This window comes from Myotis yumanensis, unplaced genomic scaffold, assembly GCF_028538775.1.
Source record: "Myotis yumanensis isolate MYYU_CA2020_CCGP unplaced genomic scaffold, mMyoYum1.0.hap1 SCAF_4, whole genome shotgun sequence".
Classification (NCBI taxonomy): Eukaryota; Metazoa; Chordata; class Mammalia; order Chiroptera; family Vespertilionidae; genus Myotis; species Myotis yumanensis.
Genome location: NW_027223755.1, coordinates 8295437 through 8322271, shown reverse-complemented (window position 1 = coordinate 8322271; position 26835 = coordinate 8295437). Strand labels below are relative to the sequence as shown.

At 42.5% G+C, this 26835-nt stretch overlaps 2 protein-coding genes across 5 annotated transcripts in view; both read right to left on the bottom strand.

Moving 5' to 3' along the window:
• Positions 1-513: 513 nt before the first annotated feature.
• On the bottom strand, positions 514-16278 carry LOC139008014 (UDP-glucuronosyltransferase 3A2-like). 3 transcript variants are annotated; one of them, XM_070411418.1, is made up of 7 exons: positions 16229-16278; positions 14265-14366; positions 11874-11985; positions 7836-8367; positions 6325-6556; positions 5079-5298; positions 514-1216 (listed from the first exon to the last, which is right to left on the bottom strand). In XM_070411418.1, exons 2-7 carry the CDS (start codon positions 14344-14346, stop codon positions 940-942), a joined length of 1455 nt encoding a protein of 484 aa, XP_070267519.1. In that variant the 5' UTR covers positions 14347-14366; positions 16229-16278; the 3' UTR covers positions 514-939. The 3 variants fall into 3 exon arrangements, with proteins under 3 accessions (XP_070267519.1, XP_070267518.1, XP_070267517.1); XM_070411417.1 differs by lacking the exon at positions 16229-16278 and adding an exon at positions 15169-15584 and having other exon boundaries at positions 5079-5196; XM_070411416.1 differs by lacking the exon at positions 16229-16278 and adding an exon at positions 15169-15573.
• A 5824-nt stretch (positions 16279-22102) lies between these two features.
• LMBRD2 (LMBR1 domain containing 2) overlaps positions 22103-26835 on the bottom strand; it is a 48064-nt gene continuing 43331 nt past the window's right edge. For both annotated transcript variants that reach the window (XM_070411832.1, XM_070411830.1), the window contains exon 18: positions 22103-26155. In XM_070411832.1, the coding sequence (XP_070267933.1) occupies positions 26095-26155 (61 nt within the window). In that variant the 3' untranslated portion in view covers positions 22103-26094. The remainder of the gene's footprint in view (positions 26156-26835) is intronic.

Genomic DNA, 26835 nt, shown 5'->3' with positions numbered 1-26835 from the left:
ACGAGGGGGGTCCTAGGAGGGGCTGTCCCTGCCTCACTGGGGGAGAGGACAGGCTCTCTGAGCTTTGAATGAGATGAGAAGGAGATGCAAGAGGTTGGTCTACAATGGACGAACTGGCCACACAGCTTCTGTCCTATTCATCAAAAGCGTAAAAAGAAGAAAGGGGAAATAGAAGTCTCCTAGACAAGGGGATGAAATAGAGCACTGAGTCTAGGGACAGGGAGTGGGGAGTAAGGGGGGGCTGTCTGGTGATGGTTTGAGTCTGAATAGAGGGGTTCATGGGTGAGGGGCAAATCAAAAGCCAAGGTCAAATTCATAGACCCAGGAAGTAGAACACAGGTTCCCAGGGGCTTGGAGTGGGGACAGGGAAATGGGGAATTATTGTTTAACCAGGGCACAATTTTAATTTGGGAAGATGAAAAAAGTTATGGAAATGGATGGTAGTGATGTTTGCACAAATATATGACTGTATTCAACGCCACTGAACTGAATACCTGATGGTTCAAATGGTCATTTTTTTTAAAATATATTTTTATTGATTTTGTACAGAGAGGAAGGGAGAAGGATAGAGAGTTAGAAACATCGATCAGCTGCCTCCTGCACACTCCCTACTGGGGATGTGCCCGCAACCAAGGTACATGCCCTTGACTGGAATCGAACCTGGGACCCTTCAGTCCGCAAGCCGATGCTCTATCCGCTGAGCCAAACCGGGTAGGGCCAAATGGTCATTTTTATGTGATGTATATTTTATCATAATTTTAAAGAAGAAGGCCAAGATTGCTGCATAAGACTATCTAAACAGAGGCAGAAGAGAGCGAGAAGCCGTTCTGGTGCCATGGACCACGTGGGGGTGAGGGAGACCCCAGGGGAGGCCTGGGCTGGGGGAAGTCTTCAGAGAACCAGTGGCTCCCCAGCACCTCTGCAAGTCTGCTCTGTGCATCAGGCCTTCTTCAGTTTCGCAGCCCCACACAGTGGCCGGGCCACTCGGCCCAACAGCTTCCCACAGAGCCACACGGTGCCCAGGGTGACCCCCAGCAGGAACAAGAAGATGTCCAGCAGGTACTGCTCATACCAGGGCTGCTGGAAGGCATGGGGCTTGAGGTGGGCCGCTCCCCCGGTCTGAAGGATGTGGTCGATCCAGCCCACCAGCCGCTGAGCAGGGGTCAGAGGGTGAGAGCGCCTGATGATGCTGGCGGCCACTGCTGCCGACTTGTAGCTGTTGGCAGATGCGCATGCACACACACACACACACAATGTGCAAATATATATATTGTATATATTTGTGTGTGTGTGTATATATATATATATACACATATAAACTTATACACATATTTTGTTTATATAGACATGTATATATGCATGCTATATATATATACACACACACACACACGTGGGCATATACATGTATATGTATGCACACTATATACATATGTATGTATATACGCACATTCTGTATATATGCATATGCATATGCATGCTATGATCAGTTCGAAGGAATGTCAAAGATCAAAAGTTAAATATTCCATCAATTCTGAGGCCAAAGCTGATTCCGACTACCACAGAATAAATTTCTGAAGGATTCCCAAATTGGACTTTTCTTGAAATTTTCATGTCCTAAATGAATTTTAAATCATTAAAAATTAAATTTTAAATTAGCAAGTTCTTTGGGTTATAAATCCTGGAACAATAAATACTTCTATAAACTTGAAGTATGTTTGTTATTTCAATTCTTATTCTTCCTTGTGTTTGTTGTTTACATTTTTACAAACTTTAAATGAAAGACACCTAAATTCGGGGCCCGGTAAACAAGAAAAATGGAGTCACAATTTACAGCATGGAGATTTGATCAGCAGGCTTAAGGGTGTTGGGCGCAGGCCAAAGTTGCTATTTGGTCATGATAAGTTTAAGATGCCCGCTCGACAATGAAGAAGAGATGCCAGTTAGCAGGGTGATAGGATATACTGCAAGTAGCAGAAAGGTTTGGGTTGCAGAAAGCAATTTGGAAATCAGCATAGGTCTATAGAGGGTATTTCGAACATGAGACTGGGCAAGAACCCCGGGACTTAGGTGTGGATTAAAAATGAGTTGAGACCCAAGGACCAGGCCGTGGTGAGGAGCCCTACAAAGTCTGGAGGCTGTGGAGCTGAGGAGGAATCAACCAAGGAGACTGAGAAGAGCAGCCAGTGAAGGGAGGAAACTAAGAGAGGATGGTGTCTGGGTCAACTGCAGTCACTGTTCAAGGACAGGCAGTGACCTGTTGGGATGAATGATGCTGACGGGGCGAGTAAGATGAGACTTGAAAAGCCGTCCCTGGCTTTGGCGGTGTAGAAGCCAGTGGTGACCTGGATCAAAGCTGCTTGGTGGAGTGAGGGAGCCTTACTGCAGCGGGCTGATGAAAGAATGCTACAGGAGGAAGCCTTGACAAAGAGCACAGAGTTTACAGGGAAGGAGAGCAGAGATTCGGAGTATATCCAGAAGGCGAAGCAGTGTCAGGATGGTTTGTTGTAAGTCGAGGGCCCTTCAATGGTGAAGTTCTGGACTCTAATCATTGTACTGTGGCTCTGTGGGAAAATGCTTCGTTCATGGGAGACACAGGCTGAAGTCTTTAGAGGTAAAGTATTATAATGTCTGCAACAAATTCTCAAAGGATGCTGCCATTGATACACAGGTATAACATTTGGCGAAACACAGAGAACAAAATATGGCAAAATGTTAATACATGTTAATGTAAGTGAAGGGTATACAAGTGCTTATTTTATTATTCTTACAACTTTTCTGATAGTTTGAAACTTTTCAAAATAAAAAGTTGAGGAAAAACAACTTTTGAGAGTTATGATAGCAAGTTGCTTTTCAATTGATGAAAGTGTTCCTAAAGAAAGAGAAAGGCGCCCTAACCGGTTTGGCTCAGTGGATAGAGCATCAGCCTGTGAACTCAAGGGTCCCAGGTTCGATTCCGGTCAAGGGCATGTGCCTTGTTGCGGGCACATCCCCAGAAGGGGGTGTGCAGAAGGCAGTTGATCAATGTTTCTCTCTCATTGATGTTTCTGGCTCTCTATCCCTCTCCTTTCCTCTCTGTAAAATAAATCAATAAAATATCTATTTTTAAAAAAAGAGAGAGAGAGAAAGGCAATCATGCACGAGGCAGTGGGGCAAGTGGCAGAAGCAAAAGCTTTGAGTGGGTGAGAGGATGTGATCCTCTACCCCAGGGCAGGGCCTGGTCTCCACAGGGGACACAAGAGCGGGCGGAATAGAGGGAGGCAGGCAGGGAGGCAGGCAGAGTTGGCACGTGAGCTGGTAAATTTGGTGGTGAACACATGCTGGTGGCTTTTCTTTTTTTTCCAGTAAAATAAAACAAAGAAGAGTATACACCAGTGATGGTGAACCTATGACACCACCTCTGACACGCGAACTCATTTTTTGGTTGATTTTTCTTTGTTAAATGGCATTTAAATGTAGAAAATAAATATCAAAAATATAAGTCTTTGTTTTACTATGGTTGTAAATATCAAAAAATTTCTATATGTGACACGGCACCAGAGTAAAGTTAGGGTTTTTCAAAATGCTGACATGCCGAGCTCAAAAGGTTCGCCATCACTGGTGTACACTGAGGATGAGCGAGAAAACCACACTGAAGGTTTGAGAAGATGAAGGTAACACAGTAGAGGAGAGTGAGTGGGAAAGACGACAGGAAAATGCAGTGAGACCCTCAGGCATCATTAGGGCCAGGCAGGCCTATGGTCATGAGCTGAAGTTGCAGCCCTTTGCAGGGCATGCTTCTTCCTCATGGGGAGCAGGCTCAGAGCAGCGAGAGGCCCACAAGCAAGGTGTCCAGGTGTCTCAGAACCTCTGGGGCAGAGGACGGGGACCCGGAGCTCCGGAATGTCCAGAGAGCTGTCAGACCAGAGCCACCCTGATGCACACAGGCCCCAAAGTCTCAGTTCTCAGGAGCCTGTGTCATTCCGTTTATTCATTTGCAAGCATTACCTGCCTGCCAGGAAGGGGGGCCAGGAGGGTCCCCAGGGAATGTTGGGGCTGCCCTGCCCCAGGCATCATGCTGAACGCCCCTCCAGAGCAGCAGCCCGTGGCCTTTCCGGACATTAGTCTCCATTGAGGATCTGATGAACATTATGAAAACACCCTCCAGCCCCAGCTGGTGTGGCTCAGTGGATAGAGTGTTGGCCTGCGGACTGAAGGGTCCCAGGTTCCATTCCAGTTAAGGGCACATGCCTGGGGTGAGGGCTCAATCCCCAGTAGGGGGTGTGCAGCTGGTCAATGATTCTCTCTCATCATTGATGTTTCTATCTCTCTCTCTCCCTCTGCCTTTCTCGCTAAAGAAATCAATAAAAAATTTTAAAAAGCAAATTAAAAAAAAAAAAAGAAAACATCCTCCAGAAAATGTGTATATGCAAACACATGTGTTTTTTATAATTTCCCCATTCTAGGGACTCATGGACCCCAGGCGCCTAATCGTGTTTCTTGGGCCCTATTTAGAGGACTAGTATTTATTCTTCACTCGTCCAGAACTTCCTTGCTGAGTGCCTACTGTGTGCAAGGCAGTGAGTTGGCCGTGATCAGTAAGGCAGACATGGCCCTCCTCTGCTCATGGAGTTTACACTGTATGGAGGAAAGGTCAATACCTAAGTAAAGTAACATGTGGACTAATTATGAATCACATTATGGAGGGAATCATATGGCATAACTGGGGTTGATCAGAGAAGGCCTCTCTGAAGAGGAGACATGGGAGGTGAATGGAGAAAATGTTCAGGAACAGCTAAGGACAGAGGCCAGTAGAGGAAAGAAATATGAACATGAAGAGATAAAAGGAGCCCCCACACACCCCACAACTGGTTAGAATTGCATATTGCGCATATCAAGAGAACAAAAACTCTAAGAGAGAAACTCATAAAGTTTCTATTAAAAATAAAATTCTCCCTATCATCTGTCCTAAATCCCTCTTATCGAAATAGAAGGCTCATTTGTCTAACTTGACGTTCAGTGGAAATAGGTCCATTGGCATCTTAACGCTGAGTTTAGTTTATTCGAGGGGAGGGGACCCTCTGGCCAGATCCACTACATACCTCTTGTCTCCGATGACTTGTTTCATCTTAAGAGCCAGGGTCTCCGCCTTGAGTTGTTCGATCGGGATGGAGACACCCAGATGTTTGGCTTCTACTCGGACTAAGTTTCCAGGCTGGTCTACAAAGAGAGGAATGCCCACCATGGGCACGCCATGCTGGATGGATTCCATCACACTGTTCATCCCGCCGTGGGTGACAAACAGGCGGATGCTGGGGTGAGCTAGGACAAAGAGGAACGAGAGGAAGGATAAGGCCTACGAAGGAATTTCCAGAACTTGGGACGGCGGCATTGTCAGGGAAACGTGATGAGGGAATCTAGAGGCATCTGGGAACCAATGTAAAGAGGCAATTGCCTGGGAGACACTGTGAGCACCCTCAGAAGCATGGGTCTAAGGCCTGAACCAGAGACCAGCTGCAGCCGAGAATGCGGAGACAGAACTAAGCTCGGCATCTCCCAGCGCTCGTCCATCTACCCGTGCGGCCTCCCTCCACATCATCTTTAAGCAGGGAGTGTGCCTTATGCCTTAGTATTGCCAGTCCCAGTCCTACTGTCCCTCTCTCATTTGGAGCAAAATAAAGTGTTGAGGAAGCATCGATCCAGCCCAGGACTCGGAAACAATGTGCTTTTGTAGAGTGCAATGCTCGGGCTCTACCACAGGCCAGTGAGATACATTTGCAGGAGGAGAACCAAAACCTGCATTTCCAATTCACCAGGGCATTCAGATCCCACCTGCCGCTATGCACAGGAGGTGTCCCCAGAGGGCAGCACAGGCCAGAGAGGAAGCCCCTGGGTGACTGTCAGGACAACTCACACAGGACGATGAGGAATACTGTCACACTGCAAGGCCACCTCGGGTGAGGAAGAGTTAGCTCAGTGTCTGTGTGTAATGAGCAGGCGGCTGGAGCCAGTGTGCGGCAGCGACTTCCCTCCTGAGGGCACAGGTTCAACCCAAAGCACTTATGGGCACTTCTTGGGGGGGTTGGCTGATCCCGATGCCCTGCCCATTGCAAGTCACCCCTCTGGAAGGTGGCTAGTGGCTGCAGATACCCAGGCTGGGCACAAATGAATGAAGCGAGCCCAGAATGCCAAGCTTTCCTGGAACTTTGCCTTTTGCTAACACACGCTTTCCTTTCATGTGATGGTGGAGTGCCCAGGGAGGGGGAGAGCTGCAACAGACCCTAAAGGACAAGTAACCGGAGCGAGAAAGGCAGACATGGCAGCTGCCGGCAGAGAGGGTGCCCTTACCCAGGAGGTCACTCTGAGGAAGCCAGTCCATGATTTTCACATTTGCTGCCAATTGGACGTGTTTGGGCCAATGAGAAGGGCTGCACTTCCATATCACCCCCTGAGGCAGCTGCGCAAAGGCCCTGTGCATCTGCTCAAGGGCCTGCTGGGACTGAGCAACGTTCACTATGGAGCCCAGGGCCACAAGCACGAAACCCGCCTCGCCAAACTGGGCGATGAAGTCCTCGAGTTCCTGGAGAGAGCAAAGACGTCACAGCCAGTCACCCTGCTCATGGAGCACGCCTTTCACGTGAGCTCTGCGTGCCTCCCTGTGCCGGGTACACCCAGGACTCCCCTTCCTGCAGGTTCCCATCTACTGCGGCTGGATGGCCTCCAAGAGAGTGTTCTCAGCATGAGTGTCTCACAACCACAAGAATGGTTCATCCTGTCTCTCCAGGCTTTGGAATTTGATGAGTTAAATTTCAAGTTCTCTTCTCAGAGATCAGGAAGGACGACAGGGGGTGGTTTTGATAGCACCCTCCAGAGGACCGTGCTAACCGGCCCTCCCCCTGCACTGTGGGCTCCCCCTGCACTGTGGGCTCCCCCAGAGGAGCCAGGGCGATAAGCCGGATCCCCACATGGTCAGTAGCTGGGTCTCATCTCCCCCTGCTGGGGAAGCAGCAGAAATACGTGGGGCTGGAAGATGGTTAGGGAGAGAGACTCAGGATCCTCGAGTCACCATTTACACAGTGAATCTCAAGTGCTTCTCCATTTTCTCAGTTCCCAGCAACCTACGTGGGCTATGCCATAGGCAAGCTGTGAAGTTCAAGGGTATCTGTGCTCCCCTCAACCTCCACTCCACCCAAATGATGTTCTCAGAGTGGGCTTCCCAGAGGGCCTTTCATCACTGTCTCTACATTTCCCTGCTCCCACAAGCTACTCCTCGAGGCAATGAAACTACCCCTTTCCCCATTGTGGTGGCAGCTATAGGATAAGGGAAGGCCTGATTGGTGGTGGTGGGGGGCGGGGGGGGAATCATGGTAGATCTCTAGAATGCATAAAAAGCTACAACCCAGCTCAGAATGTAGAGCATCAAAGACACAGAAGTAGCCGGACCTGCATGGCTCAATGGTTGAGTATCGACCTATAAACCAGGAGGTCAGAGTTTGATTCCCAGTCAGGGCACATGCCCGAGTGCGGGCTCGATCCCCAGTGTGGGGCATGCAGGAGGCAGCCGATCAATGATGCTCTCTCATCATTGATGTTACTATCTCTCTCTCCCTCTCCCTTCCTCTCTGATATCAATAAACATATATGTTTAAAAAACAAATGAAAACAAACAAACAAAACCCTGAAACTGGAGGCAGCATTTGGAGCCACCAGAACAGCTCACATTAAAAGACCAACAACGCCGCACGGTGGATGTGGAGTAATTGAAGCTCTGGTGCTACTGGGGGCAGCATAAGACTTATATGGTCGCCTTGGAGAAATGTTTAGCAACTTCTACGTGTGTGTACAAAGGATTTACTTACTTGAGGTATCGGTTCAACAGGTTTGGCCATCAGACCTCCAACATACACAGTGTTAGGAAGCAGGGGCCGGGCAAAATCAAAGGCGAAGTCAGAATTGACAAACCACAGCTCTGCTTTCTGTTGAAGATGAAATAACACTGGCCTAGAGCCTTCTGGGAAATTTTCTCTGATTGTGTTATCGAACTGCGCATGGATATACCATTGCCTCAAGGAAGAAATAAAGAACATCAGAGAGTTCGTCACTCGGCCCCAGAAATCCATGCGGTCCGTCATGGAGGAATGGAAATCTGGAACGTAGGACACAGGCTCGGGCAGCCCAAAATTCGTCACCCCAAACGTGGTGCCGAGGACGGCCACAAACGGCCTTGCCAGCTTCTCGGCGATCAGGAAAGTGCAGAGATCTAAACCGTCCACCACCACCAGGTCGAAACTCTCATTTTTTAAGGAGCCCATGAGATCTGTCCTTCTCAGCAAATCACTACACTGAGTGGCAAAGAGCTTCATTATGTTCAAAAGGTTTGTAAGTGGGTTCCTGAGAAAGAAAAAGAAGTGAGAGATGTTCAATATTCATGGCAAGTGCTCATCTGAAAACTCTCGAAAAGTCAGGCTTAGCACACGAAGAAGAAGCACGTCCGGCAGCCGCCTGCCCATCGTACTGCTCGCCGGAGATCCGTCTGCTCCAGATCTGGCGTTTTTATGGCCTCCAACTCACCGTGCCATTTCCTTGTTTTTGTCTTTGCTACAATTCTCTCTGATGCTTAGGATGTTTCTGCTCTCTCCCTTTTTGCTTTCTTCTCCTCATTCTTCCATCTTTTGGTGCCATGCCTGCTCTGGGAGAATGTTACCAAGTGTGGCCTGTGGCCCGGATCTCTCTCTCCTGGCTGAATGCTGAAGCTAATTGATGATGCTCTGTATGACCTTCAGTTCTAAGGTAACCTTGCTCTCAATGTGCCCATGGACGGGACCTGTTTTCCTGGGGATGTGAGCATCTTAATGACAGCGTGCCATGAACACACGTGGAGGGACAGCATCGCCCACCTCTAAAAGCTGTGTGCCAGGGACATCTGCCAGGCCCTGGCTTTCGAAACTTGGGCCGACAGATGTCTTCACACTCCATTGGCAGAAAACCCTGCAAAAAGGTCACTGTGGCCTGGGCTCCCCTTAAGGGCCGGTGAATAAGGACTTGGTACTTTTCCCCACCCCTAAGGGCCTCTCCTGTGATACAGATTCTTAAAACCCACTGAGGATTCCTGTCCTATGTCAATTTTGACTAGAGGTTTTACTTTGTTTTATTGGGAATCTATTTACTTTTCTTTTAATAATGTTTAAACACGGGCTACTATTACACAGCACTTGACAAATGCCCTAGCTAAGGGATCCCACACTGATGATTTCATGGCCCGGAGTATTAGCTGGAAAGTGCTATGCCCGCTTCCCAGGCCCAGGAGCTAGGCAGTCACTTCAGGAACTGAATGATGGGCAGTCAGCCGTGTGACCTCCTCTGGCTAAAGCAAAGGCCCCACCTAGAACCCGCAGGAGAGAGCCCTGCCCTGTGTCCTCTGGAGGGGAACTGGGGGGAGGGAGAGGCAGAGACATGGCTTGGGCAGGGGCGGTCTCCGCCCTGACTGTAGACTTTCTGGGAAGCTTGCAAATACATCTATGGCTGTACTTCACCATAAATACTTTACATAAGACACTCCGAAGGTGGGACGCAGACCTAAGCACTCTTTCAAAGCTCCCCCGGCGACTGCAATGTGCAGGCAGAGTGAGGATTCCTGATCTGGAGGCAGAGGGACGGCGAATGTGCATTTTCCCCGCATAAGAGTGCAGGGCATAGCACCACTCACACGTTTTAAAATTAAATGGTTCGGCTATTCTTAAAGCTGAAAGAAAGAAAAAGATGGAATGAACTAATGTTGGGGCAAAAGCTGTTAAGATGTTTGTTTCAGTAAAGACAATCTTTCCCGTGAGGATAATTACTGATCATTATTGGGGAGCAGTGAGAGGAAGTTTTGTTTTTGTTTTAGTTTTATTTATTTATTTTTTTGGTCATCTGAGCAGAGTGATGGGCAGGGCAGGCTTCTTCCAAAAGGACATGAGATTGTGAGGGGAAAACGAATGTGACCAACTGCACAGGCAGTTCAGGACACAGCAAATTTGACGAGGCGGTTCTGATTGGATCATTTCAAAGACCAAATACAAATATATATATGTATATACACACACATACATACAGACTAGAGGCCTATTGCACAAAAAGATTCGTGCAATAGGCCTGGGTCCCAGGTGCTGGAGGAAAACCGGTGCAGCTCCAGCCGGAGCCGCCTTCACAGCCCTCGCTGCTCCGGCCAGAGCCGCCTTCAGTCTTCCCTCCGCTGCTTCGTGCCTACGTATGCAAATTAACTGCCATCTTTGCATGGCGGTTAATTTGCATATCTTGCTGATTAGCCGTTGGGAGGTGTAGCGAAGGTACGGTCGATTTCAATCTTTGTCTATTATTAGATAGGAGATATATACATTAAAGAAAACAGACAGCTAGTTTAAGCCAGAAAGAGAGTAGTCTAAGGAGGCTTCTTGAATTCAATGCTCAATTTGGGATAATTTTCCTAATTATTTATGGGACAAATCAAAGGTTTCAATGCCTGTCAAAAGTTAGTCAAGAAAGATGTGACATATTTCGGTCTAGTATTTTTAGTAAATCTTGATCCTCAGGTAGTGCCATGAGGTTTACCTGGTGGCTACTATGCTTCCACGTGCTGCACACTGTGGCAGCTTCTGTGGCTCCAGCAGCAAGCAAGGAAAATATGGCCTTTGGCCTCACGGAGTTTACAGTTTAACAGGGAAAGCAGGTGTTCAGCAAATCATTACAAATAATAAATTAAATATTAATAAGTTTTCTAAGTATTTCAAAGGAAAGAGCTAGGCATTGTGAACGTGTAGAAACAATCTAACTAGACTAACAGTTAGCATGGTGGTTCTGTCAATTGAATATAAACCAGTGGGGATTCTTTAAATTAAGCTTTACAAAAAAACAACCACTTCAGGTAACACATGGGGTAGTTTTGAGAAACTGAGGGCATGTGTTATAAATTTTTGGAAATTAGCACATGACAATATCAGCATTCACTAACATGGGAGAGAGGAGACTTGAAGAAACACAGAGCGAGGGCCTGTGGGACATGCTCTAAAAGTTGTGTTCCCTGCACAATCTAGTCGGAGGAGGGAACAGAGGAAGGAGTTGGGGTGGGTTTGTTTGTCTTTTCAACCTCTTTCATTCTCTGCTCTGTCTCTAACACCTACATTGCCTGGCACATATTAAGTTCCCAATAAATCTTTGTAATGAAAAAGACAAAGCACAAAATTAAGTGGTAAGACAGTGGTATAGAGAAGTTTGGAGGAAGAATTGGAGTAAATGAAATAGATTTTATGGAGGAGGAAGTATTCAAAAATGCCTTCACTGGGGAGAAGCATCGTTTAGCAGAAATGAAGGAGGAGCAAGAACATTCTCATGAACTCAGACAGGCATGGCTTGCGTTTCAGTGATTTCATGCTTAAGATGAGCAGTTTCTTGTTATTTTGAGTTTCAGATGAGTGGCCTCATGACTTACTCTCTGTAAGGCTGAGAGTGAGTCCCAGAGTTCTGCATGGAATGAACCGTAAATAGCCAGGCTCAAGTTCTGCAAAAATCAATCTTTGTAAGTGATCCCATCATCAAAATTTATGAGGACAGAAAGGAACAGAAGGAAGTAAAATTGAGTTTCTATGACTTTATCCAGCGATGAAATGGTGAGTTGCCTATCACTGTCCCTGAGCTGGAGAGATTAAAGGTAAAGGGAAGCGTCTTTTAAAATTTATATCTCTACTCATTCAGGCTTGAAAACTGAACATGCTGGGACTATTAACCAGAGTGCCACATCCCCAAGACTACCTGAAGTGATTGATTCAGTGATGACTGAGATATTTCTATTCATTCATTCATTCATATTTCTCAAATAATAATTGCTTTACTTTTATTTTTTTTTAAAAAAAAGCTATTACCTTCCCAGCAAAGCTTCCTTCGTAAAGAAATCTAAATTTTTCTTGAATTCCTCTTTAAAGTCTTCAGGAGGAGACCAATAGACAGTTTGGTATGTTTTCTCTCTTTTAAAACCTAAGAAGAGAGAGAAGAGAAAATTTAATCATGCATGTTAAAAGGAATGTTGAAAACCCAATTTTAGTCCTTTCACTTATTTCTCAGGATTTTTTCTCTAAAACATCTTATTGAGATATAATTCACATATCATAAATTCCCCTTTAAAAAACTTTACATGTTTTTAGTAAGTCTGCAGGGTTGTGCAACCATAAACACAACCAATTTTAGAACATTTCTCATCCTCAAAAGACATCTCAAACTTATTATCAGTCACTCTCATTGTTCTCTTACTTTTATTTTGTTCTTTATTGATCTAAAGTCTTTGTCTAGTAAATCCATTGTCTGGGCTTCCTCATAGACAGTTTCTGTTCACTGCTTTCTGTTGGCATATTTTCCTATTTCTTTGTATGTCTCAAAATTTTTTTGGTGTTATGATTTCTCCCATTCCCAGTTTATTCTTGTTGCTGTTCATCGTTGATGTTGTTGTTACTGCTGTTTAATGACTTTCCTGAACTAATTCTGTAAAACCTATTTTGCCTGTCATGTTTAGCGATGGGAGTCTCTCATCAGTTAGTTAGTGGTCATCTAATCTAATTAGGCTGAGATTTCCTCAAATGACGTGCAACTATAAGTGCCCTAAACCTTGCCAAGGGGCTCTGTGCGTGTGTGGTGGGCACACTTTCACTGCTCTGGCAGGAAGTTTATGACGCTGCCAGAGCCTTCATTTCCTTCCTGCTCAGAGGCTCACAGTGAGCCACTAGTGAGCAGCTAGGACCTTCTCCCGAGCAAGGCACATGACTGTCCAGATCCCCAGGAATGAGTCAGAGCTGATCAAAGAGGCATCTTCTCAGTCATGTCGCAATATTGGGTTAAACATTCTGAGTTTACATTAGGATGGCTGTGTAAAAATTATTCATTTTTAAGCCAAACAGTATGTCGTCATGTGATTTCTTTCCATTTGTGTCCTTTCTTGGCCCTAGAATGAACAATCACCTTCCTTTTTCATTTGTTTTATTGAGTTTGTTTTCTTTTGTTTTTATGCCTGTTGGTCAGTCTCAACTCCCTCCAATATTCTCTCAATACAATTTTCAATTTGGTCAACTTATTGAATAAATTTTTTCCAGGAGATGTTCCTTCTAGATCCTCTCATTGATTAAAACCAGATGATTGCTGTCCAAGCCAACAGCAAATCTTCCACTCTTTTGTTTTGCCAATTCTATTCTCTAGCCCTTTGTCTTCCTCTTTCTCGGTCCGCCTGTTGTTCTGATCAGCCTAAATCCTGTCGTTACTTCTACTTTTTGAGAAACTTAAATTTATATGAAAAGGAAAGCCTTTGAGATTGTTTTATTGCTAAATTTTGTTGGTTTTCTGTGTGCAATACCAATGCCAAAAAGTTTGATGTCATTCTGAGTCTTACTCATTATTGAAATATATGAAAACGTTTAGGTTATTTTTATTAATCATTGGTATTCTGAAATTGTGCCATGATTTGCCTTGCCATAGGTCTTTATTTTATTAATCTTTGTGTTAGGGCCCTTCAATATAAAGACTTGTGTGTTCTAGTTCTAATTTTTTTTCTTGTATTGGTTCTCTGATAAGTTTCTCTTGCAGTTTCACTGCCTTTTTTTCCCCTGGAATTCTTACCAGTCAGAAAAACATTTTGATCCAATCTTCACAAACTAGAGGCAAGATTTTGAGCAACGTAACTAAAGCAGCATTTTATTTACGGAAATGTGTGTGAAGGGTTTGCCTGAAGGGGCTGCGGATGCAGTGAGGGGGTGAGAGATAGAGGAATACAGATGAGCAGAGCCAATAGCATTTCAGACTTCCTTTTGCTAAGGTCATGGTCTAAGATGGACCTAAACCAGTACCCATATCTTTCTTCGTTATAGTAATTCAGAGGATTAACATGAAGTTTTGCAGGACATTTAGCATGTACAAGGCACTCACAACTTATCATCTATGGAAGGAGGGTCCAAACACTACTGTCCAGTGTGGTCCCCCTTGAGCACCTGAAGTGTGGCTAGTGTGAACTGGAAAACACACATCAGATTTCAAAGACTTAACATAAACAAATGTGAAATGTCTCATGAATAATTTTTATAGTGTTTACATGTAGGAATGATACTTTGGATATATGGGGTTAAATAAAATATATTATTAAAATTAGTTTGACCTGTCTCTTTTTAATTGTTCATGTGGCCTCTGGAATTTTAGCAATTACATTATGGGGCTTGTATTTGTGGCTCACGTTATATTTGAATTAGACAGTCCTAGTCCACAGAATAAGATGATACCTGATGGGAAATGAAGGTCACTCTGTTGAAGAAAGCTGACATCGTGCCCATGATCTTGAAGAATCTGAGACACCCGGTCCATCAGTAGATAATGGCTTCCCCCTAGGAGCAAGGCTTCCGTTTTGTGAGGTGCATGGAGAGAAAAGCCACGATGGTGGGGTAGGGGCTCAGGGGAGCTTCATCTTGGCCGGAGGGTGGGGCCAAGAACACTTCCTTCCTCTCCTCACTTCCTCTGTGGGCCAGGTGCTCAGGACCCTCAAGTTCTCATGGAGTGTGACTCCCACTCTCTGAGGCCCCACCTCTAGCAACCCTCCTCCAGTTCCCCTGTCCTGTGACGGCCTGCCCATGGGACTAGCTCAGAGCATCCCTCCTCCTAGGAAATAGTCTCCATTTTACGAAGGGCCATGCCCCTTATTCATGCCCTGTGTGCACAGGGTGGTAAGTCTGTGGCTTCTCACAGCAGACACATCAGGGCTACTGTTGAGACCCTCCTCCCTGGCAGTGTTTGCCACAGAGAAAAGCAGAAAATGGCTAGAAGGTGGCTCCCGGAGGCAATCATGCGGAGAGGGACATTGAACTAGAAGGTCCTTGAAGTGTAAATATGTTTGGCAGGAGATACTGAAGTCAGGCATCTCGGGATGCCTGCAGCCCGCCCTCCAGGCCCCTGGAGAAATCTGCGGGCCCTGATTTGCATTAAGGAACAAGGAGGGATCCCCAGAAACTTGATCCTAGGACTGCGGCTCAGGTAGGGGCGCTCCCGTCTTCTCAGCTTGCTCTCAGCTTCAGGGAGACCCTGTGCTTTCCTAGGGGCCGCTTTCTGCAGCCGACCTGACAGCCCTGGGGAGGAGGGGTCCTCTATGGCCTGCACCCTGGAGCGCGCTACCTGACCCGCCCAGACACTCACCGTACAAGACCACGGTCAGGATTCTGGCGCCTTCCAGGAGCGGGAGCCAGGGCCCCAGGAAGGCCAGCAGCAGGGCCCGCTGCCCAGGCATGCTGACTCGGCCGAGCCCAGCGGAGCCGAGCTGCAGGCGGCGCGCCCACAAACAGGCTGACCTGCTCCCTCGTCCCGCACAGCGAGCTCTGCAAACTCCTAGCTGGTGGGCCGAGCGCGGTGCCTGCTGCTCCGGGATCAGAGCTCAGAGCTCAGAGTCAGCGGTCAGCCAGGCTACCCCGCCCCTTCTCGGCCAGTGACTCCTGCTCTGCTGGCCTGTCCCCTGGATCCCGCCTGGGAACCCGGGCTGGGGAGTGTCCATGAGAGTCACGTCCATGACACGCCCCGCCTCGAAGTGGGCGGGTGACAGCCCTGAGGGTCAGGAATGCCAAGTTAGGACACCCAGCCTGCCTGCGATATTCCCGTCCTCTTTTCTGGCTCTTTCTTGTGGGGAGCTGATATAGGGTTAAGCCTCGGACTGACCTGTGGGCAAAGTCACAAACAATTCCCAGCTTAGAGGGCACAGTCCTCTTAGCATAATTAGGCTTGACCTTATGAGGCTCTCTAGATCTTATCTGGGAAGCTAATGGGCTGAGGCAAGTGCAGGAAGTGTAACTATGGTCAAAACAAGTGAAACTCACAAGAACTGTGTAACTATAGAAACCACTACCTTGTTTACCTCTCTCTATAAAATAAAGGCTCAGCTTGCCTTGGGATCTTTCTCTGTGGCCACAGCCAGGCACAGGGAAGATCCAGGGAGACTGAGGAAAGCTAGAGAGTTCTGAACGCTGTCTCTGTGTAAAACATTCTTCGCCGACTCCGTCCACACCTTTGGGACCCCCTGGACCCCAGCACTTTCTCCCGCCCTTGGGGTGCTCCACCGAGAGCCCTTCTTACTAATTCTTCGGGTGACACACACCTCATCTCCCGCCCGCTCGGCCTCCCAGGGAAGGGACCTGGAGGTTGTGTTATTACAGCTGATCCAGGAGCGCGGGTCACTGCGGGATGGTGACAGCCATTCACCACTTACCTTCTGATGCAACACGACTCACTGAGCACCCGCTACGGGGTCAGGCAGGTGGCTCTGCGCCCATTCCTCCCGGAGCTCCTGTCTGCGTGGAGAGATGAACACTGGCACGAGTTAGCATTTAGGCCAAGCTACGTTCCAAGGCGACCTCCAGATAAGGACCTGGAGGAGGAGCCCGCGCTGAGGCAAGCGGGTGCTTGGTGTTTCTTAGTGAATGAGCGCTCCTGTGGGCAGCACTACTCCTGGCATTTCCAAGCCCATGACTTGGTTACCACCGCACAGCCACCCTGAGTACTGTATTATAAGCCTTCCTCCCCCTTCCCACATTATTTTTTTAATAAAACTGAGTCCGAGGTTCAGGGTTTCTGACTTAATCAGGGGCCAAGTTTCCCAAACACCATATTAAGAGTTGCCACTTTATTATCAATTCCTTTTTTTTTTTTTTTTTAAGGTAGAAGAGAACTTGCATTTAAATGGTGCCCAAGGGCGATGCATGTGTTTTGGTACTGATTTCCTCATGTTCTCTGTTTTCTCACCGAGGAAAGGAAAACATAACCCTAACCTTGGAATGCTTCTCTGTGGCCCTCGGTTGTTCCGTCTGAGCTCTGCCCTGTCCTTTGCATACGAAACGGCCTGTGCGTGCAGCTATTTCTCAGCCTGCGTCTTCCCTGTAGAACATCTAAGAACCACAGGCCTCTTTTTATTGTGTGCCGTCTCGGTCTCCCTTCAGGAGTCCAAGCTAGCAAGCAGGGTTTCTGCTACTACCCTTCTCTTACAGCGGTTCTCAACCTGTGGGTCGAGAACAATGAAAATACATTTTGCATATCAGATATTTACATTACGATTCATAACAGTAGCAAAATTAGTTATGAAGTAGCAACAAAAATAATTTTATGGTTGGGGATCACCACAACATGAGGAACTGTATTAAAGGGTCGCGGCATTAGGAAGGTTGAGAACCACTGTAAGAAGCTTGGAGTTTCCAGTTAATTTTATTGGGGTTTATGCCATTAGAAAAGCCACCTCACAAATTGTTTTCCGATAAGCTCTTCACCTTGGGCTTCCTGGAGATGTTGTAGGGCAGTGCCTTTAAAATTCTTACATTCTGAAAATCCTTATGGGAATTTGAGGCACCATGTCAATGTTTCTAAGGTCTTAAAGGTTTTATCAGTCTTGGCTTCATGCTTAGACCATGTTTTCCTGGAACACCCGAGATTTGATGTTATCTTTATCATCAATTCTAATAATTTGTGTATTTTTGGATCACCCACATACATAGCTATGTCATAATAAATAAAAACCTGTTTCTTCTTTTGGCCTTTTTTCTTGTCTTATGATTATGGAACATACAATGTTGAACAGAAGTGGTGATGGTTGGCATCCTTGTCTTGTTCTAGATCTCAAAGGTAAAGACTGTAGCATTAAGGGTAATGTTTGCATTAGTTTGGGTTCTTATTTATACATATAAATATATAGACACACATCCTTTATCATAAAAATGCTTGCTTTTTAAAAATAGGACTTTTAAAAATATAAATTTTATCAAAATATTTTCTGCATCTCTGAGATGATCATGTGATTTGACTCAACTATTAGTTATAAAAATTGATTTTTTGAAACCTTTTACATTTTGAAATAGAAATACATTCAGAAAAGTACATAAAATATAAATGTATAGTTAATAAGTATAAAAAGAAACAAGCTTATAAAAACAACCAAGTGAAGAAACAAAACGTTGCCCTTACTAACGCTGTCTTGAAGTCATACCCTGACTTGAGTACTGCAAATCACTTCACAGGACTTGTGTAGTCTGACAATGATGCATGCATTTCTACACAATACATTCTAGTCTGGGGCTGTTTCTGTTCTTTTGCCGTTTTGAATTGACTGAATTTTTAAACATCTTTCCATCTTTCCTCTATTTGAAGCTCTATCCCATTTCTATTCTTTTAATGATCACTAAATGATAGCATGCATTCTTAACAAAGTCTAGCTTAAGCAATATCCTTACTCCTGGATAGTACCAGACCTTAAAACACTCTAATGCAGTTTCCTCCACTCCCATCTTATATAGTAACTAGAAGCCTGGCCTGTGGGAATCTGGCCGAAACCAGCTCTCTGACATCCCTGAAGGGTCCCGGATTGTGAGAGGGCAGTTCTCAGCTTCCTCCTCTCCAGTTTCGTTCTGGGTGCATCACCCGAGAACAGCAGCTGCCAAGTCACTGCAGCTTGGCATCTCCTGCATTGAGCTTCTGCCTCCTGGTGGTCAGTGCATGTCATAGCTACTGGTCAGACGGTCAGATGGTTGCTTAGGCTTTTACATACATAGATTATCTATATACTTTACCTTTATTATAAAAAAAAAAGTACATCTAACAAAACACACACAAAAGCATGCACTGCTCAGCAATCGATTACAAAGTGAACACCTATAAACCAAGAAAGGGAACGCAGGCTGCAATCCAGAAGCCCAAGGTCACCTTGATTTCTTCCACATTATCTTCTTTTGTGTTCAAGTTTTAGATTTATGACCTATTTTGAGTTAATTTTTGTGAAAGGGTTAGTCAGTGTCTAGATCTTGTTCTGAATCTCAAAGGTAAAGACTGTAGCATTAAGTCTCTCTCTTTTCTTTCTTTCTTTTTTTTTTGTATGTCATTGTCCACCATCATTTGTTCAAAACATTCCTTCCTTCATCGAATTGCCTTTATTCCTTTGTCAAAAATGAACTGACCGTATTATGTGGGTATATTTCTTGGCTCTCTATTCTGTTCTATTGATTTATTTTTTTCACCAATCCCACACTGTCTTGATTACTGTAACGTTATACTAAGTCTTGAAGTTGGGCAGTATCAGTCCTCTGACTTCGTTCTTTTCCTTCGATGTTGTTTGTGTTGGGTCTTCTGGGGTTTTTGCCTCTCCATGTAAACTTTATAATCAGTTTGTCAATACCCATTAAATAGCTTTTGGAATTACATTGAATCTATAGATCAAGTTAGGAAGAACTGACATGTTTTTTTCACGCAAAACAAAATCAAATTTAATAGTCTAAAGTGCAAAAGTAGAATAAATTTTAAAAAGCAAAAGAAAATTAAAAATTAACAGAACCCCAAAACGTCAAGACAGTTATGAAGATAACTTTGAGGGTTAATCTTTAAAACTGTAAGTCAGAAGTCTTGTGTGCTTGTTGTTAATAGATAACTGGCAATAAATAAGTACTTTTCTACTGAGTGTCCATACGAAAGCAAAGTTTCAAAACGAAATCTGACTAAAATAGAAAAAAAAGTCTAGTGCTCACAAGGGATGTGAGAAATACAATAGTCAAATGTTTGTGTTATTTAAAAAGAGCCTTTTTATTCATTTGAACTATGTTACACGTTCTTGGAAATTGAAGGATTATGAACAATAGTATCCAAAGCGTGGGGTACCATGCATGCAATGTGTGACAGGCATTTGGGATGTCAGGACAGCAACACGTGTCGAGGTGTGCCCTGAGCTTAGCTCTGACTTGGGCATATATGGAGTTTCCTTGAAACCCTGGGGTCCATTCCCATTGGCTCTTGGGCTTAGGAACAGGTTCATGTCCTCCTCTGGGGGGCCAGGCCCAGCATGTAGCCCCCTTCCTGGTGGTGGTCCCCCTCAGGCAGGCCCGTGGACACGTCCAAGACTGAGTGAGCAGGAGGTGGCAAAGGGAACTACCTCGGGCAACAACTTACTGCCAACCAAAGTAGAAATCACTTAAAATGTGGATGTGGTTGAGAAAATGCACATTCAGCATCTAAGAACTGACAACCTGACAATTTTGAGTCTTGCTATCCATGAACATGGAATCTCTCCCTATTATTTAGTTGATTTCTTTCATTAGTTTTGTGGTTTTCCTCTATATATCTTACATCCTTTCTGTGAAATGTATACCTAAGTTTTTCATTTTAGGGGTTGTTCATGTAAATGGTATTATGTTTCTAAATTTCAAATCCCACTTGTCCATTGTTGGTATATGGGAAAGGGATTGACTTTTGCATAGTAACCTTGCATCCTACAAACTTGGTATAATCGCTTATTAGTTCCAGGAGTATTTTTTTTTTTTTTTTGGTCAATTCTTTTGGATTTCCTACATAGACAATCATGTCATTTGCAAACAAAGACAGTTTTATTTCTTCCTTCCAAATCTGTGTATCTTTTATTTTATCTTCTTGTCTTGTTGTATTAGGTAGACTAATGTAAGTGGTATTGTATTTTATTTCAAATTTCGATTGTTCTTTTTGGTATATAGAAAAGCAACTGTTTTCTTGCTCAGCCTGACCAGGGTTCATCATTTTTATCTATCTTTTCAAACACTCAGCTTTTGGTTTTGTTGATTTTTCCTGTTTTCAATTTCAGTGATTTCTGCTCTAATCTTTATAACGATTACTTATTCTAATTATAAACACAGGATAAAGTAACATGGAATCTAAAGTATATCTTAAAACATTTTTTATAATATCTGTTAATAGTTTTCTAAGAAACAAAGAGTGCTTCAGTCTACTTACAAGAATTTAATATCAAAAATGGTATGGTGTAAAATGCATAAATAATTAGCAAAATTCTTAGTAACTTGTAGAAATGTACTTTATTTCATGCAAAGCTACATAATTTTCTATATTTTAACAGCTAATCAATTAAACATTTCAAAAAATCATTACATCACAATAAATTAAAATAGTACAGAGCAATTCCAAGTCCATGAGTTTGTCAAAATCAAACTGAGAAAACCTTATACATAGATAAGGCCAAATATGCTAATTTACTTATAAGTAGCACTTCGCCACTGCTTTTTCCAAATCAATTTGAAAATGCAGTGATTATCTGCAGAGAAAAATAGTGAAATCTACAATCCACTGATCAGATAGAAAAACATTTGTCACTACATATCAGGTAGTAATGGCCGATTAAGGATTATTTGGCATCATGCACCAAAAACGAACATAATGAACATTTTGAAAAATTATGATCAGATACATATTTGAAAGACTTATCTTTTATTCCACCTAATCCACTGAATTAGATAATTAACATATACTTTATTAATGCAACACAGAAATTAGGTTTTTGGTGTACTTTGCTTGGGTACTTGTATATATTAAAAGAGACTGAAGAGATGTAAGAACATTTCAAATTCACGCTGGACTACTGAACTTTAGAATATTGCCCTAAGGAAATAGGTTCTGGGCAGAATTTATCTGGGAAAGATTTTTTAAATTACTTAAAGGAAATATTACAATTAGCTACTTACAAAAACATTTTATAAAAATTAAATACCAGGAAGTAACAACATCAATATCAGAACTTTTTAATGCTATAATTTATAAATATATATTAGATTACAGTAATTTAAAAGACAGTTTCACATGTTCCCTACCTTCTAAAATAAAAAAAATTCTTCAAGCTTGTTTTCAAAATATGGACAAAAACAAATCCATTGGATTGCTTTTAAAAAATACATACACAGTCTCTCCCCTACAATTTGGTGTAGCAAGTAGGGAAAATGCTAGCCAGCATTCTTTTGAGAAAGACAGTTCAAAGCAACAAGGTTGATAAGATTTATGTCAATTACATCAACTCTAAATGTGTTGTATAGTCAGCTTAATACATTTCACCCTTCATATGTCTGCCATAGTAAATGATATTGTGTTTCTAATCTGAAATTCCACTTTACATGAACTCTCTCTCTCTCTTTTTTATTTTTTTTGCACTAAACACAGTAAAATCTCTTTTTGCAAAAATAATTTGAGATCAAGATAACCATAAAAGAAAATATTTTCAGGAGAAAAAAGTTAATGCTCCCCAGGGAGTGTATCAAAAACAAATGTCTTTTGGAATATCAATATGAAAAGAGGAACGTGCCATTATTTTTGCTTTATTCACAAACTTGAAATTATAACAAGGCTTCCATCAACCTTAATGGACAAATCTTTTGAAAATGAGAATAAAATTTAGGGAAATCAGGCTGAGCATGAAAGGTAATGGAGGTGTAATATATTCGTCCTTGTGATTTTCAGACATGGTCCATTCAAATCACAAGTATAAAACTCACAAAACTGGGCAGTGTGAATTATAATCACAGAGAGTTTATTTTTCCTTTAAAGTGGTAACCACCACACCATCAAGAACATTCCCTAAACCTATTAAAGGTATAAAAAGTGAGGTTTGCTATTGTACATAAATGAAATTCCTTCATTAATATGCTGAAATACACTTATGAAAACACACATTGCCTTTCCCATCCACATTACCTTTCATTTGGGTACACAAAAGGCATAAATATAAGAACCGATAATCTAATCAAACAGCAGACTCCCAAAACACACCAACTGGTGGCATTTCTTCCCGAGGCTGGGACTGCCAGAGTCTCGGATCTGTTTTTTATAACTAAAGAACCACCGACTCTTTTGATTTAGCTCTTGTGAAGTGAGGGGCTCTTGCGTGATGACATTGTCCCAAAGCCCTTGTACTCATTTGGTGAGAGAACAAATCCTAATAATTAGGCTTATATCTTATTTCTTATTTTAGTGATGATTTTTACAAAAATGCTCTATGGATAGTAATACATTATTGATGGAGTAACAACACTTAAGTAGCAACTTACAGGTTTTTCACGAAATTAGTCGATTATTAATTATTTTCTGCAAAATTTACTTTGAATTACCAGCTTACTGAATATGCTTACCTAACAATTATTTAGAAAAATAATATAGAAAATGTAATCAGATATCTATTATTATATAAGAAAGACATCTGACTTCAAGAGGTAATTGCCAGAAGTAACTCTTCAAGAAAAGTACTTTGCGTGTAAAGGATATTAACTTAGTAGTAGTGTTTTACAGTAGATGCCATTACATTTTAATAAGCTTCTCAAAAAAGAACTCTCTTGTACTTACTACAGATTTTTATACAAGGTGGCTTACTTAGTCCCCCAGCAATAATCTGTCTTCAGAGATTAAACCATTACTTTCTGAACTCAAATTTACCAGGTAACCTTCCTAACTGATCATATATAAAATCTTATATGATAAATTCTGCTTCAAAAGTTGAGTACTCTGGATCACGTAACCAAAATTATTGGGAAAATAACTCAGAAGTCATAAAGGGATCTACTGTTCATGAAGTGTAATACTTTGATTATTCAAATAATAAAAAATTAATAATAAAGGAAAGTAGTATATTCCCTTACATTTTCCTATCAATTTATCTTAGGTAACTGTAAGTTATAAAAGTAACTGGATAATTTCTTCTCGTTTCTGCTTCAGCTTCTACAATCACATCTGAGTTTTATGACAAAACCTGACAAGAAACAACATTATACTTAAGAGAAATATTCCAAAGAAACCCTAAAACTAAGTAATAAAACAGTACTATTTTCAGAGGACTTTTGGTGAATTTCCCAAAAGTTTCCACTTAGGGAACTTGTGGGGTTCTTTGTAATAATAAGAAACTGGATCCCTTTGTGGGGTGATTATTTCCCATCCAACACCTTCAAATAGACTAGGAAAAACAGGACAGCGAATGACTGATTTTGTTTTCTTTTTAAACTCCACCATATCAACATCAACTCAATACCCTCACAATAGCTTTGTGAGGTAGATCAGTCGATAAATAGCAAGTATCATCTTCATTTTGCAAATGAAGAAACTGAAGCAGCAAAGGTTACATGACTTGCCCAAGGTATTCCATGGTCAATCATGAAATTACAAAGCAGTATTAAATTATCTCTGCTCCTGGCCAATTTTGCTCTAACCACACTTCACAATAAAAGGCTGTGTATGTGTGATCTCAAATGGACACTCTATATGACCTTCGACTGAGAGTAAAATTTATCCATTGATAATTATGTTAAAGGGCAGCTAATCTCAAAAAATCATAAAAATTGAAGAAAATTAGATAAATAGAATGACATACTTTCAGTATCTGCATAGAACTGTGTCTTTACAAATTCACATGAAAACACTAAGTAAAGAGGAAAATTAAAATAAAAAATTATGATTCAGGAAGGATTACTTTCAAGAAACATATAATCATATTGTTAGAGTGACTATATAATTCATCTTAAAACTGGAATGCTTAAGAGTGAATGTGATCATGGGACAAGTTCCCCTGGACAAGAGGTTTGTAACTGAGACTGCCTGGGCAAGTTCCAGTATAGTCACCACTGGATGAACCTGAGCATGGGTCCTCGAAGATGTGTGAACATTTCAGGGACATAAAAACCTCTCTGTAAACATGTTTTGCTCCTTTATATTCAGTGAGTAATGTGATGATTTAAAATATAACACCTAACTCTGACTTAACCACAAAGGTTAAAAAAATCAATTAAAAATAATTAGCATGTTTAAACCAACAAGTTATTACATACTAGAGGTCCACTGCATGAAAATTCATGTACTGGAGTGGAGGTTCCTCAGCCCGGCCTGCCCCCTCTCACGGTCCGGGAGCCCTCAGAGGCAGGAGGCCACCTGGTGATCAGGGGAAGGCGATGCCGCATCACACCTCTGCAGCTGCCACTGCCACTGCCGGCAGCGCAAGCCTCGTCCTGTCCTGGTTACCTGAGCCTCGAATGGCCCTGGGTGGCTGGGGGGCTGAGGGGACTGGGCACTGCCAACTTGTGGCTGTGGGTGCCACCATCTTCGCGACTTCATGAGGGTCAATTAGCATATTCCCTCTTTATTAGATAGTATTTCCATTCTAATATATAAACATAACTCATTTTATTGTGCTATGCCTTATTGCATCCTAGAGATGTTACGGTTTGGGGTGTTGTTGTTTTCTTGTTTTATTTTTTTTACAAATTAAAGGCAATACCCTCCACCAGCAAAAACATTAGACTCACTTTATTGCTGTGGTCTGGAACCGAATCCACAATATCTCCAAGGTATGCCTGTAGTTTTCTGTTTGCTATAAACCACAATTTAAGTGTTATTAGTAGTAATAACAGAAAATGGATTCACTTTTTGCCTTTGAATAACCAGATATTCTTTTTCAAAAAGCATAAATACGCACCTTTAAATATTAGAGAATTCTGTGGGACTCTTTAGTTATTAAAAAACAACAACACTATTTACCATTATGTGTATGATTCTCCTTAAATGAAATAATCAAGACTTAAATCAACATGCTCAATGAGAAAGGTGGACACTTCTCTCTGAAATGAACATCTTTTACAAGGCGTAGCAAAGCACTGGCAGCTTCCAGTTACTACCAAAGACTAAGAGTTACACTTCGCCCAGTTATCACACATGTGCTGCAGACACCAGCACTGTCGCTGAAGTCTAGTCTGAACTGTACATGCAAAGACCTCACCAACACGCATACAGAGCTGGAAAAGAATTTTTTACACCTACTTATGTCTGGTAAACAAGCCTTGTTTTACAACATGGGTTTTGTAAATATGGTTATCATGGTCTTCAATTCTTTGGGAAATACAAGATTAACATATTCTTTAGAAATAGCAAAAATGTTAATCAAAATAAAGTGGTATAATATTATAGTTTGACTTAGGGCTTCTTTGGAGCTTTAAATCAACTTTCCTGAAAAAAATAATATGAAACAAATTGAACTACATGTTCTCAACACATACTGATCTTTATCATCAATTAAATCCCTCCATGAATTAACTGTACTCCAAACTAAGGCAGACACTTCAGGAATGGTATGTAATAAATTCTATTAGAAAAGATGATACTCTATTCAATGGAGCATGAACTATTACTAAGATGTGACTGATTTTCAGTGTCTTTTGTTTATCACTGAGAGTACAGTGTACATTTTAGGGTATACAGATATTCATAAAGACTGAACTGATTGGCTTGGGTTAGTTATTCCATGAATTCTTTCAGACTTTAAACATCATCAAATATTCTGCTGCGAGACATCGAGAGGTATCGTCCACCCGGCTGATACCTGAAAGGTGGATAAAAATATGATCTGAGATCAAAATAATAGAGGAGAGAAAAACAAGGACACATCCAAAGGAAGTGACTAAATAATGTGTAAGCACTGTAATATCTATTCAGTAGCTGAAAGTAGAAACCTATTTTCCAAGGATATTATCCCAAGGATTATTACTTAGTTACAAATCAATTAACAACTACCTGTTTAGAGCCTAGAACGCATGAATCACAGGCTGAGAGATGTAAAAGGAAAGCGGTGGAGAGATGTAAAACACATTGTGGAACTTACAGCATTTAATAACCACTCTTGAATGTTAAATGTAAACAGAATATCTTCATGCATATGATATTTTGTTTTTATCTATTTCCACGTAGTATCATGGCTAAAAGCACAGAGTCTGCAGCCAGAGTCCTGGGGTTTGAATACCTGACTTTGCCATTTACAAGCTGTGTGATGCTGGGTAAGTTATTGAGCCTCTCTAGGTACAAATCCAATTGGATTTACAACCATAAAATACAATATAATTGTAAAAGTGCTTAGAATAGTGTCTAACACCCAGTCATAGTGAGGAGGCTGTTGTTAAATATGATAAATTTCATAACTGAGATTATCAGAAATAAACATTGTTAAGACTCTTACTATCAATTTGTAATGTCATTAGCAGTTTATTAAGATTTCAGTTATCATCA

Coding starts and splice junctions, on each gene's coding strand:
- LOC139008014 (XM_070411416.1), bottom strand. CDS start 15,259: ATGCCTGGGCAGCGGGCCCTGCTGCTGGCCTTCCTGGGGCCCTGGCTC. Junction 14,367..15,168: donor CCTGACCGTGGTCTTGTACG/GTGAGTGTCTGG, acceptor CCTTGCTCCTAG/GGGGAAGCCATTATCTACTG. Junction 6,557..7,835: donor CTGTTGAACCGATACCTCAA/GTAAGTAAATCC, acceptor TGCTCTCTCCAG/GAACTCGAGGACTTCATCGC.